At 35.9% G+C, this 12,799-nt stretch overlaps 1 protein-coding gene across 3 annotated transcripts; it reads left to right on the forward strand.

Moving 5' to 3' along the window:
* Nucleotides 1-667: 667 nt before the first annotated feature.
* On the forward strand, nt 668-7,765 carry LOC127938356 (SNW domain-containing protein 1). 3 transcript variants are annotated; one of them, XM_052534933.1, is made up of 14 exons: nt 668-782; nt 1,132-1,285; nt 2,087-2,248; nt 2,350-2,445; nt 2,936-3,042; nt 3,570-3,674; nt 3,764-3,833; nt 3,968-4,033; nt 4,141-4,257; nt 5,639-5,780; nt 6,097-6,199; nt 6,536-6,653; nt 6,974-7,137; nt 7,350-7,765. In XM_052534933.1, exons 1-14 carry the CDS (start codon nt 769-771, stop codon nt 7,540-7,542), a joined length of 1,611 nt encoding a protein of 536 aa, XP_052390893.1. In that variant the 5' UTR covers nt 668-768; the 3' UTR covers nt 7,543-7,765. The 3 variants fall into 3 exon arrangements, with proteins under 3 accessions (XP_052390893.1, XP_052390894.1, XP_052390895.1); XM_052534934.1 differs by lacking the exon at nt 668-782 and adding an exon at nt 1,442-1,589 and having other exon boundaries at nt 1,139-1,285; XM_052534935.1 differs by lacking the exons at nt 668-782; nt 1,132-1,285 and having other exon boundaries at nt 2,087-2,231.
* Nucleotides 7,766-12,799: the final 5,034 nt, after the last annotated feature.

Genomic DNA, 12,799 nt, shown 5'->3' on the forward strand with positions numbered 1-12,799 from the left:
ATTATTTTTTTTTAAATCCATGAGTTAGATGCACATTTCAAACATCTTCATGATATATATACTGAAATCGTTTAATTTTAATTAATAATATTGCTATTATGACATGTCTTCAGTTAAAATATGGGCAATTAAATATTTACATATTCATATACTTTAAATTATTAAATAAATTTACCATCCAGATCATTATCTCTTTATCTGGGATTCTGCCTTGTCTGTCATCATTTATTCAATTAACTAAATTGTCAAAATACAATTTAAGTAGAATAGTTGATTTAATATTTTATATTAATGACACTTTAAAAATATATAAATATTTATAAAAATGATATCAACAGTCACATACATTATTTCATTGTTTACCCTATGGGCTTCTTGTTATAATTTGCATCCCTTAATAACACATTGGTTGACTCATCATCATCCTGACAAACATAGCATGTTATTCTATTTTTAAGAAGAAAATATATTATACTAACAAGAGTACATATAAAATTACAACAATATGTAGCATGTATCTAAATGTTTCAATTTGGATTAAAATAAGATGAACATTGTAGAGGGGCATATTTGACCAATCTACCATATATAATCGCTACATTTATTTTTATAACAATTACATATGGTATTTAATACGCATATATAAATACTCTTTTAATGCAACTTTTTTAAATGAATTGTCTATGGAAGTTTCCTTCTCTTCTCCAAACATCGCGAGACGGTATTTCAGTGGCGTGACGTCAGAACCCACCCACAGAAACAGTGAACATGTCGCTGGCGAGGTAAGTGGCACTGGATCTTTTTTATTATTTTATGTTTACACGTTTGGATTAAAGTTAAATAATAAACAATTTTTTGGCCACTTATTTTTGTTGTCCATTAGCTGAGTTGTGTTATTTGGTGCGTTAAGGCCTGCGGTGTTGTGCTATTTGTATCACAGTGATGCTAAAAAGCTAATGCTACGTAAACAGCTATTTTTTTATTTATTTTTTTTATTATACAATATTTGAGGTAATAGGTAATGTTACCTCTTGTACGTTAGTTACGTTAAGGAGACGTTTGTTGTAACGTTAGCCTTTGTATTTTCTCTCTCTCTCTCTCTTTTATCACCTGCTTTTCCCCATCTTGTAGTTTTCTCCCTGCGCCCACCCAACTGTCCCAGGACCAGCTGGAGGCAGAGGAGAGGTCTCGTGTTCAGAGGTCCCAGTCCACTGCTTTGGTCTCCACCCGCAGAGAACCTCCTCCTTACAGGTTCAGAAAATCATGGGTCCCCCGAGCGTTAGAGGTACTGCCCAAGACATATGTATATAATATATATTAGACAAACATACCATGTGCTGTCGAAATACTTGCTTCTGGTAGGCTGGAAGATGTGCATTTAAAATACAATGCACAGGTAGTTCCAGTCGGTTTAATCTCATTCCACATTTATTCCACACAGATCACAAACACACAGACGTTTGTGTCAACACTCCCCTGTCATTTTTTTATCATTAAATTAGCATCGATACTGCTTTCTGAGCAACAAGTTGGTAACATCGTTATTTTTGAAGTTTTTAAACTTGCAGAGAAGTGCTGCATGGATGCAGGTAATTAACACACACATTCTCTCTCTCTCTCTTTCTCTATGATTCATTTTGATTACTTTAAATAAATGTAATCATACTGCACTTCTTCGTGTCTTGAGTTAAGGGTGCAAAATTCTTTATCTAGCGAACTAAAGTGACTGGTATTGTATTCGGCGGTTCTTTGCCTCCCGTGTTGTGCGTTCTAATGCATGCCTAGCTGTTTTAAATGTGAGTGCAGTTTAAAAACTAAAGTTGGAAAAAAACGAGTGAAATAAACAATTTCCTCTTTCCATTCACAAATTTCTGTGGCTTTCAGCTGTTGTTAAGTTTCCTGCCCTTCTCATTTTTTAAACATTAGAAACTAATAAATAATACAAGATAAATACTGAGACCATTGAAAACATATATTCACAGAAAATTGTGAAAAAACTGGCTGGTGGCTAGGTGTTAGTTTCCTCCTCTGATGAAATCATACTGTACATTTCTTTGCTAATCTTATGTTTGGCATTGTTTTAAAGGACTTTGGAGATGGAGGAGCTTTTCCAGAGATCCATGTGGCCCAGTTTCCTCTAGAAATGGGTAGGAAGAAAAGGACCTCCAATGCTTTGGCAGTGCAAGTGGATGCAGAGGGCAAGATCAAATATGATGCCATTGCTAGACAAGGTCAAAGCAAAGACAAGGTGCCTTATCATCTTGTGTCATTGAATCATTCCTGTTTTCAGTAGCTCACAGTTGAAGTGGATGTGATGTCTTATTTTTTTTTATTATTTTTTTTTTATAGGTCATTTTCAGTAAATACACAGACATGCTTCCTAAGGAAGTGCTGAACGAAGATGATCCTGAGCTGCAGAAGCCAGATGAAGAGGCTGTACAAGAGGTGAGGTCACTTAAGAAAAAAAAATATATTAAAATAGTGGCTTTCTCTGCTTTTCAGCGGTAGCTGACAAATAAAATAATGAAATGGGATTTTCTTGTCTGGTGTTATTGCTACTATTCTGCCGTGCAACTGGCGAAAGGCCGTAAATTTTTTTGGGCCGAATATGAGTGATCGATATTTTTGGGACATTCAAAGACCTCCTTTATCATGTGGATAAGTAACGTGAGTCAATTTCGTTATTTCAACAGTAACTTTCAAAAGCCCAGGAGGACCTAAGGCAGTGACGGCGTAGTATGATCGCACATAAAATCACTAGTAACAGCTCGCAGTTAAATCCATATCCTAGCTTTTCATATAAACTGTTCAAATCCATGACAATGAACATCATCAGAGAGGTTTAATCTACAAGCATTCTAAAACATTATTCCTACTTGCTCGTCAAGCCAGCATGATCAAACTGTCCTTTTTTTTTTCTTCCCTGTTGCTGTAGCTCACAGAAAAGACCAGAGCAGCTCTGCAGAAACAGGTCTCGCAGAAAATTGCAGCCGCCATGCCTGTACGTGCTGCAGACAAACAGGCCCCAGCACAATATATCAGGTAAGAGCAGTTCCACTGATGAATGCTCTGTCACTTGGAGTATACATAAATGTGCTGGGATCACTACAGTCAAAAGTATATTAAGAGTACGATGTTCATTACAACAGCAGATTCATTAATTAAATTCCCTCATTTAAAATATATATATATAATTAAAAAGTGCAGCTTGTGCATGAATTATTTGGTACAAGCCAGTTTATTGTTTGTGCTTTAAAGCTGTCTAAATCACTCTTTATAAGGCTGGAATAGTGGCCCCCTTGTGCTTCCATTTGAATAGTATTACTGTAACAATTTTTGCTTTAAATACATTGAAATGTGAGTCAGTTATTTTCTAAAGTAATAGAGATGATGCCACAGATGCTGTATCGAACCTGAAATATTTCTTTAAAGTCAATCAGTGATTTTTCTGAGTAGTTGTCTTTGCATTGTGAGATGTTGACAGCATTTTGTATTTGAGTTTAAGTTCACAGAATGTTTTTAACTGTGTGGATATTTTTTTTTTTTTTCTTTTTTTTTTTTTTTTTAAGGTACACGCCTTCACAGCAAGGACTTGCATTTAACTCTGGAGCAAAACAGAGAGTCATCCGTATGGTGGAAATGCAGAAGGATCCTATGGAACCTCCGCGATTCAAGTATGTGGCCTTAATCTGGGATTTAAGTGAGAGTGAGTGCAATCTGTGTGGGGAAACTCACAAGAAACACAGTGATTGTTTTCTAACAGAATCAATAAGAAAATTCCTCGTGGACCTCCATCTCCTCCTGCTCCAGTCATGCACTCTCCAAGCAGAAAGGTAGGAGTCCAGCTTCCGACAACTATTGATCTCACCATCGATAGGCATCGGCTTTGTTTACACACAGAAACCTGTCTGGAGAAAAAAAAGATTTACCTCAAAGTGTCCATGTTTTTTTTGTTTTTTTTTTATAGATGACTGTGAAAGAACAGCAGGAGTGGAAGATTCCACCTTGTATTTCCAACTGGAAGAACGCAAAGGTATCGCTGAGCCTCCATCAATTATTCATCTTTTTATTGTTGGTTAAAAATATTGACCGTGAATACATCTGGGTTGCTTTCACACACCTCTCATTGTTTCTTCTCAGGGTTATACCATTCCACTGGACAAGCGTTTGGCTGCTGACGGACGAGGACTTCAAACTGTCCACATCAATGAGAACTTTGCCAAGCTGGCCGAGGCTTTGTACATTGCAGACAGAAAGGTAGACAACATTCCCTTAACACAGAGTCCCACACTGCTAAGATTCCTGACTTTGAGGAAGTTTAGAAATCTTCAGGACTTCGTTAAACATTACAGAACAGTTTCTCAGGCTGATTGCTGCAACTGTCGGCTATGGGAAAAATCCATACCGATTGTTTTTGTAGTTTGTGTCCGTTGCCTGAGAAGCTCTGCTGTCTTTATACAGTGCCTCTAGAGACGAAATTACTGACGCCTTGTGCAGTTTATTTTGACACGTGACACTGTGTGCTGCACAGAGGCAGGACACTTAAGATGCGAGTTTAAAACAGACAGTGAAATGTGTGTATACAGTACACTATAGTGCATGCTTTCAAATCATTAAGTTATTAATTTGTTGACTAGATGCTGCATTAGTTGTGAAAGACTAATTGGACTTAATTTGACATCAAGGCTGAGAGGACGCATCAAAACACAAAACTGTGTTACCTAAACACCGGTCACACCCAAATATTTGATGTCACGATTGTTACCTATTTCCATTAGTTTATATTTGTCAATTTAATGCATTTGTAATCTATCGAAGTTGCATGTTTAAAGCTAGTGATGTGAGAAAGCACACCAGTACGTTCATGCAGCCGACAGAAATCCTGCTGCTCCACAGAGCGCCACTCGCATAGTTTTCCATTATTATTTCCATCATCATTATTATTATTAAGTCTGTTTCATATAGACAGCTACAGTACAGATCGCACTTTCTTTTTCTGTTCTGCTCTAAACTTCAGGCTCATAGACAACATTCCTGTTGTGAATGTTTGGTGATTAAATAAGCTGTTCTGGACCGTCCGGTGTGTGATACCTGCGAGTTATATGAAATAACACTTAATTTGTAAGATTCCATTTGTAACATTAGCTAAGATTAATATAAGCTGTAGAAGTATTGTTCCTTGATAGACTGTTAATATCAATACCAATACATCTGTTGGTATTATTGTATATTATTATTGGTAATAACATTACATTGGTAATACTAGTGTTCCTGTAGCTCAACTGGTAGAGCACTGCGCTAGCATACAAGCTAGCGCAAGGTTGGGGCTTCGATTCCCCGCGAACACATGATATGTAAAAATTGATAGCCTGAATGTACTGTAAGTCGCTTTGGATAAAAGCGTCTGCTAAATGCATAAATTTAATTTTAATTTAATTTAATCTGTTAACATTAGTTAATGAAGTATGAACTAACATTAAATGATCAATTTATAATTAATATTTCACATTAATATTTTTATTCTATTTAAAAAGCATGTCTTTTTGTTTGTTTGTGTTTTGAATAAAGATCAGCACTATTTAGTTTTCATCCAGTATCTATTTTGAGAAACAAACCATTGGTTGTGTGACGTGTACAGGCCAGAGAGGCTGTGGAAATGAGAGCTCAAGTGGAAAAGAAGATGGCCCAGAAAGAGAAAGAAAAGAAAGAGGAGAAGCTGAGAGAGTTGGCTAAAATGGCCAGGGACAGGAGAGCTGGTATCAAAGCCCACGGTGACAAAGGTAGAAGAGAAAAAAAACAAAACAAAGAAATGCACACACCATCACTGATTGTTTAGTTTAGTGGCAGTGTCATACAATGAGAATTGAGAATGCCTCTTGAATTTTATTTGGTTTTAAAGTTTAAGTAGCATAAATTGTAATGAATTTAAAATTAGTTATTCAGTATGAATGTATGGGATATTTTCTTATACATTTTAAAATTTATATAAATATTTTCCAATTCAAAAGGAAGAGAATTTGACCCCAAACCTGGTTTTGACTGAACCTTGTGTCAGGTTCTCATCAGCGTGCTGTCACATCTGTGTCTTTGCTTCAGGTGGTGAGGACACAGAAGTCCGGGAGCGTGACGAGATCCGTCACGAGAGGAGGAAAGAGAGGCAGCACGACAGGAACATCTCCAGAGCCGCCCCTGATAAGAGGCACATGCATTTTTTACACATTTGCCGTGAATCATTCATGTTCCGGTAGAACTGGTGCACGCATTGCACTTAACCTACATGATTTAGTGTTATCTTCTGTCTTCTGGTCTCACACAAATCCCACAGCTTTTTAAATAAGACACCTTTTAGTGAAGCAAACGGACGCCTACTTTAAGCATGCTACTTATCGCTTGAAACATTCATGCTTTTCCCTCAAAGATGTTCGTGTGAGAATTTTCCGTTTGAGACTTGTGTACTGTAGCGTGACGAGTGTGGCTGTATGTATAAGGTGTTAATGTTAGTTGAACTGATGTCTGTGTATTTCGGTCTGTCCAGGTCGAAGTTACAGAGAGATCAGGACAGGGACGTGAGTGAGCTCATTGCCCTGGGTCAGCCGAACCCCCGTACCTCCAGTGAGGCTCAGTATGATCAGAGACTCTTCAATCAGAACAAGGTAATTAACCCTTGACCTTTGCTGATCCAGGTTACTGATTTCAGGTCAGTAACTAGATCCTTATGGGAAGCTGCTTCACCACAAAATATTGTATTTTGGTTCTATTTGAAATACATTGCGGTGCTTGTCTTATGCCACACAAATAAAATTGTGGTCGAATGATGATCAAAATATGATTTTTAGACTTGGGAATTTTGTTCCATAATATTCAGACTATAAAGTGTTACAAAATGTAAGTCCAGTAATTGCAAAAGGCTGTTAGATGCATATTTTATAGCTGTCAGTTTGGTGTATTTTCTCACTCTTTGTCTGTTTTTCAGGGGATGGACAGTGGTTTTGCTGGTGGAGAGGATGAGATATATAATGTGTACGATCAGCCCTTCAGAAGTGGCAGAGACATGGCACAAAATATTTACAGGCCCAGTAAAAATGCGGATAAGGACATGTATGGAGACAACCTGGACACACTCATGCAAAGCAGCAGGTATGGAGACACCTGGACTCAAGTTTTGCATGAATATTAAAAAAAAAAAAATACAACAGATCAGAGAGAAAAAATGTCAGATCAATTTTTTTTTTTTTTTATAATTTAATATTTTGGTTTCTTGACTGAAGATTGGTTCTATTTGTCTGGTATTTATTCTTTAACTATTACTTCTGGTGCACACAATTTAACCATGTCCCTTCTCTCTCCAGGTTTGTTCCTGATCGGGAGTTCTCCGGTGCTGACCACGGCCCCCGCCGGGATGGACCTGTGCAGTTTGAGGAGGATCCTTTCGGTCTGGATAAGTTCTTGGAGGAAGCCAAACAGCACGGAGGCTCCAAAAGGGCGTCCACTAGTGGGCGCTCCAAGGACTACGATCATGAGAAGAAACGCAGGAAGGAGTGAGACATCTCTGCCCACGGCTGCAGGGTCAAATCCTAATTTACTTTAGCTGTGAAGTGAATGATGAAATGTTTGTAATATTGTATATCATCCTTTTTCTTTTTTTTATCATCCTCTTATTTTAATGTTTTTTTTTTCCAGTCATGTTTTCTTCAATTCAAAAGTGTGAACTTAAACCTATTGTACTGCAAACCCCAACCTAATAAATTACTTGAAGAGGATTGCATTGAATGTGATAAATTGTTTATGGTGGGTGTGACATTTGTCTAAAGTAATCTCTTAACAGTTCTGCAACTGATTTGGCGCAGGGTGAAATTAATTTGAAATGACTCTCTCTCCATTAGTTGTATAAAGTACACATCGATTTCATCTGCAGAGTCGGCTGTTTACACCCTAGAGTAAATTAAGCCTCTCGACATACGTGTGCATTGCTTGAGTTTGTTCAAAGGAGGAAAGATTACTATTGTTTAGTTCGTTTTAGAGCTATATAGAGAATGCATAGCATCTGTTTGTTGGCTCTCTATTAATATATGTTAAATAATTATTTCTGGCCCCTAGAATGTTTTCAATATACAAAAAAAAAAAGAGAGAGAGAGAGAAATGGAAAGGAAATAATACCTTTTATAAGCTATTTATTTAATTTCTTTCTGATTTTGGAAAGGTTAAACCCTGAAAAAAGTTTTGGTGTAAAAATCTCCTTGAAATGTATAAAGTTTGATCAGGATCATGATTGCAGTTGTAGTAAGTAGTAAAAATTGCCCCCTAATATATCTGAAACTGCGTTTTCTCTTCATAATAATGAATGATTTTGTTTATAACGGTATCATTATGCAGTGCTGAATGTGAATCCCAGGGATGCAAGAAACTCTCCAGGAGTCATGATGCCAATTAACTCAAAGATGTCTTTCTAAAGGATCTTTTATTTCGCTGTGTTACACATTGTATATGTCCAATGTAGAAGTTGCTGATAAGATTTAGGTTTCTTAATTGAAACATACCATCCTTGAGTAATTTCAAGAGATTTTCAATGGCTATTTTGTATATATTTTTTCTTTCTTTTGAATAATTTCTTGAAAAATGAGCCCAATTTGCATAATGATTAAATGAATTTGGCCCCAATTAACTTAAAGGACCAATAAATAACAGCAACTTCTCTGCTCCAAAAACTGTTCTGAGGTTTACGTGTTGCTTATAGGAATGTCTGTCCCATTTATTACCTTTGATTACTATTAATATATCAATGGAAATTTAGCAACCACCAGTTCCACAGTTAGAATAATATCACTTAAACCCTGCTGTATAAAGCATTAAGTCAGTAGTAGTATCTACCAATAAGAGCTCAGTTCAAACTTTTACAAACGTACAAAGATTTTCCTTGTGCTCAGATCCTGAAAGTAGTAATGTGCTTCTAAAATGTATTATTATTTTTTTGGGGTGGAAATATAACTGACATGTTTTCATGAGATTTATTCAAAAGTTTTATTTCTACTCAAATTTTCTCTTTAAGAAGCTCATTCGAATCCATTGAAGAACAGATATGCTTAATACAGCAAGACCAAATTAGTTTTTTTACAGCCCCACACTCATTATCATAGTATCCTTTCTCGTTTTGTTTCTCATTTCAATTCAACATTGTCCAGGTTTTTATTTTATTTTATTTTTTTGGGGTGTATTTAATTCTTCACGACAGCCAGATAATGAGTCCTCACTCTTCTGTTGTTTGTATTTCTAAATACATAGAGCAAGAAAAATGAGTTTCTCATTGACGACAGCCTAAGGAAATTGGTTCTTTTGCTAGCTTTTGTATGGTTTGAAGAACAAACAACCAGCACATTGTTTCGTGTCATAATGGAAACTTTGGGAAGCAAAAGCTGAGACTGATAGGTTCTTATCTGCTGTCTGGAGGAACAACCAGCAATATTCAGGCTGGTTGTTTCAGTCCATTGAGCAAAAAGCTTTTTGTTCTTTTAGAGCAGAGACCATAACAGCCTTCAAATGGCATTCAGCTACATGTCTGGAGCTCCAGAGTGCTTCAGAAAAGAAAGTATGGTTGTGTCAGTCAAACAGAGTCCGCTTTCAAATTAACCAGTAAATAGCAATTTATATGTTTACTAAGAAAACTTTACTTGCAAGAATATTCCTGGTTTTAAAAATGCAATTCTTTTAAAATAGGATATAATCACAGGAGAATAACACCCCAGGGGGTGAAAACTTTTTTAATTTGAAGATGAAGGTAAATTCTACTTAATTTGTTTTACAGGAAACGTCCAAGTATCTTCTGTTGCTTCCGAAGGGCAGTGTTAAATGGAAAAAATACATATATTTCTACAAAATAAAAATAGAAATTGGCCATCTTCATCGTGTTCAAAAGTTTTCATCCCCCTACTTTCTAATGATCATGTTTGCTTCTGGAGATTCAGTGAATTATTGAACCTTTTTGAATACTTGTGTTTGAGTCCCTCAATTGTCCTTACACACACACACACACATACATGCAAACATACAATATTTTATGTGAATAATTAAAAAATTAATAAAGCAATTTATTCCATTTGATTTCTGCTTTAAATTCCAGCTCAATTTACAGTTTTGTTTGATAAGTCAGGAGTTGAATTGCAATACATTAATTTATTTCTGAATGGCACACAAGGATGTCCCTGAAGGACACGACAATCTTCTTGTAGAACTGCTGGTAGTGTTTATAGCCTGAAGCTCTGCAGCGTTTCAAGGAAAGGAATGAGAGGGTATTGAAAGAGTAGCCTTAAAGGAGGAGTGTTCATTAGCGGAGACAACTATTAGGTTGGTTTCTTTGAAATGTGTAAACAACACTGCCAAAAAATATCAGAATATTAATTCAACTGGAAACTTCATTCAGTCATTCAGAAGAACAGATAATGTTTAATTTGCATGCAAGAATGAAAAGTTGAGGTTTATGACATAGAGATAATGAGAATCCTCAGGTCTGAGAAAAATGACATAATGAGGTTGCATATAAAGGGCTGATGGTAGGGAGATACATCTTCACTCGACAGGTGGTGCACTGACAATTGCTTCACTATACTATACCTACATCATGACGATGTCAAACTATTATAATGTAATCTGAGAATGTGTGACAGTGATGAAAAACAATGCAGAGGTTAATTTAATATTTTTCCCTTAGATCTAGTATGTACTAACTTGGCATGCTCTAAATGACTTTGTGCTGTTGGAATGTGGCCTTAGAGTACTTCCTTCACTTTATAGCCAATTGTTTTTAAAATATAACGTGTTTCTTATCGTCAAGTCATCTGAGAGTTAGCGTGTGAATGTTTATGAAACAGGAAACAAACCCCAATGAGCATTACATTCTTATGCAGCCACAGGAGCCTCACCTTGGAACTTACTGGAAGGAAAAGACGGTTGTTTTGGATGCTATACAAAAGTATTTTATAGTATTTAAGAATACTTTATATGAATAATGTGGTATGAATAGGGTATTTTTTGTTTTGTTTTGATTTTTGTCGCCAAAAATCCCATTGTCTTTGGAGTGAGAACTAATGTTAGAAAAGCTATCACCGGTATCTAACATAAAATTAATAAAGCATGAGAAGTATCCACTTAAAACACACCAAAGGTTTGTCTTTAATTTTTGGGAAATACATTTGGTTAATAACTAAAAAACAACGTTTGGTGCTAAAGCTAAACTGTGGAGGTCCGTATACATGAAGAACGCTGTCAGCATTCCCATTCATCTCAATGGCAGTTCATTTCCCTGCTGGTGTAAGATGTGTCTGACGTAGAAATTATGTGATCTTGCCCAGAATTCTGCATACACGTGTTTATGAGCCATGCCACCCAAGTCATAAAAGTGAGCAAGACTAATCAATGAACAGGAAAGTATGTCATAGCAATGCTGATTGTTTGATGGCACCATGAGAATACAAAGTCCAAAGCCTTTCGCTTGCAACACTCATGAGAAATTCAATCAAGGGCAGTAGACAGAAAAAAAAATATTTTAAATGGCAATTAAGAAGACTGTTTTTATGGTTTATGGTTATGGCCTTCACCAGTAGGGCTAAAAGGTCCATGCTAACTAGCCAAACTCAAACCCCATGACCCACCTTGTACAGATTTACAGCATGGAATGTTTTATATCATTTTTTTTTATGCAGTACTTATTATGGCAGACATCTTGGATTTACCGGTATCTAACATAAAATTAATAAAGCATGAGAAGTATCCACTTAAAACACACCAAAGGTCTGTCTTTAATTTTTGAGAAATACATTTGGTTAATAACTAAAAAACAACGTTTGGTGCTAAAGCTAAACTGAGGAGGTCTGTATACATGAAGAAAGCTGTCAGCATTCCCATTCATCTCAATGGCAGTTCATTTCCCTGTTGGTGTAAGATGTGTTTGACGTAGAAATTATGTGATCTTGCCCAGAATTCTGCATACACTTGTTTATGAGCCATGCCACCCAAGTCATAAAAGTGAGCAAGACTAATCAATGAACAGGAAAGTATGTCATAGCAATACTGATTGCTTGATGGCACCATGAGAATACAAAGTCCAAAGCCTTTCGCTTGCAACACTCATGAGAAATTCAATCAAGGGCAGTAGACGGAAAAAAAAAAAATATTTTAAATGGCAATTAAGAAGACTGTTTTTATGGTTTATGGTTATGGCCTTCACCAGTAGGTCCATGCTAAAGGTCCATGCTAACTAGCCAAACTCAAACCCCATGACCCACCTTCTACAGATTTACAGCATGGAATGTTTTATATAATTTTTTATTTATGCAGTACTTATTATGGCAGACATCTTGGATTTATACTGAAACAGAATTAAGAAATTATTTCTCTTGCAGATGCCACTGTAGAAATTTGCTCATATCACACATTTAAGCTAAGCTTTTTTAAATAAATAAATAAATTCATAGTATACACTGCTCACGACATCCCAGACAACAGTATTTTAATGATTCATAAAATATAAATTACTGTCTGACAAGCTGAGATTTCGGTATGAGGGACATTTCACTAAATGGAAATTACATTAGCTTTTGTAACTTTTGAAAAAAATTAAACTTAATTTTGTATATTTTTTCAATACTGTATCTAAAAACACATATTTCACTCTTTGAAATGTCCATTGGTCAATCTCAGGCACCTTTTTAATTAAGTTTTAAAGTAGGGGATGGATACATTTTCTCAGTCCTGTTACCAATAATCAAGTTTCTTTTAAAAAGCATGTTTAAAAAAAGTCAAGTTATTC

Source organism: Carassius gibelio, chromosome A20 (assembly GCF_023724105.1).
Source record: "Carassius gibelio isolate Cgi1373 ecotype wild population from Czech Republic chromosome A20, carGib1.2-hapl.c, whole genome shotgun sequence".
Lineage (NCBI taxonomy): Eukaryota > Metazoa > Chordata > Actinopteri > Cypriniformes > Cyprinidae > Carassius > Carassius gibelio.

What these genes read in the sequence shown, in the direction of transcription:
- LOC127938356 (XM_052534933.1), top strand. An exon ending in TGTACATTGCAGACAGAAAG is followed by an intron (nt 4,258 to 5,638) that starts GTAGACAACATT and finishes TGACGTGTACAG; the next exon opens with GCCAGAGAGGCTGTGGAAAT. An exon ending in ACACTCATGCAAAGCAGCAG is followed by an intron (nt 7,138 to 7,349) that starts GTATGGAGACAC and finishes TTCTCTCTCCAG; the next exon opens with GTTTGTTCCTGATCGGGAGT.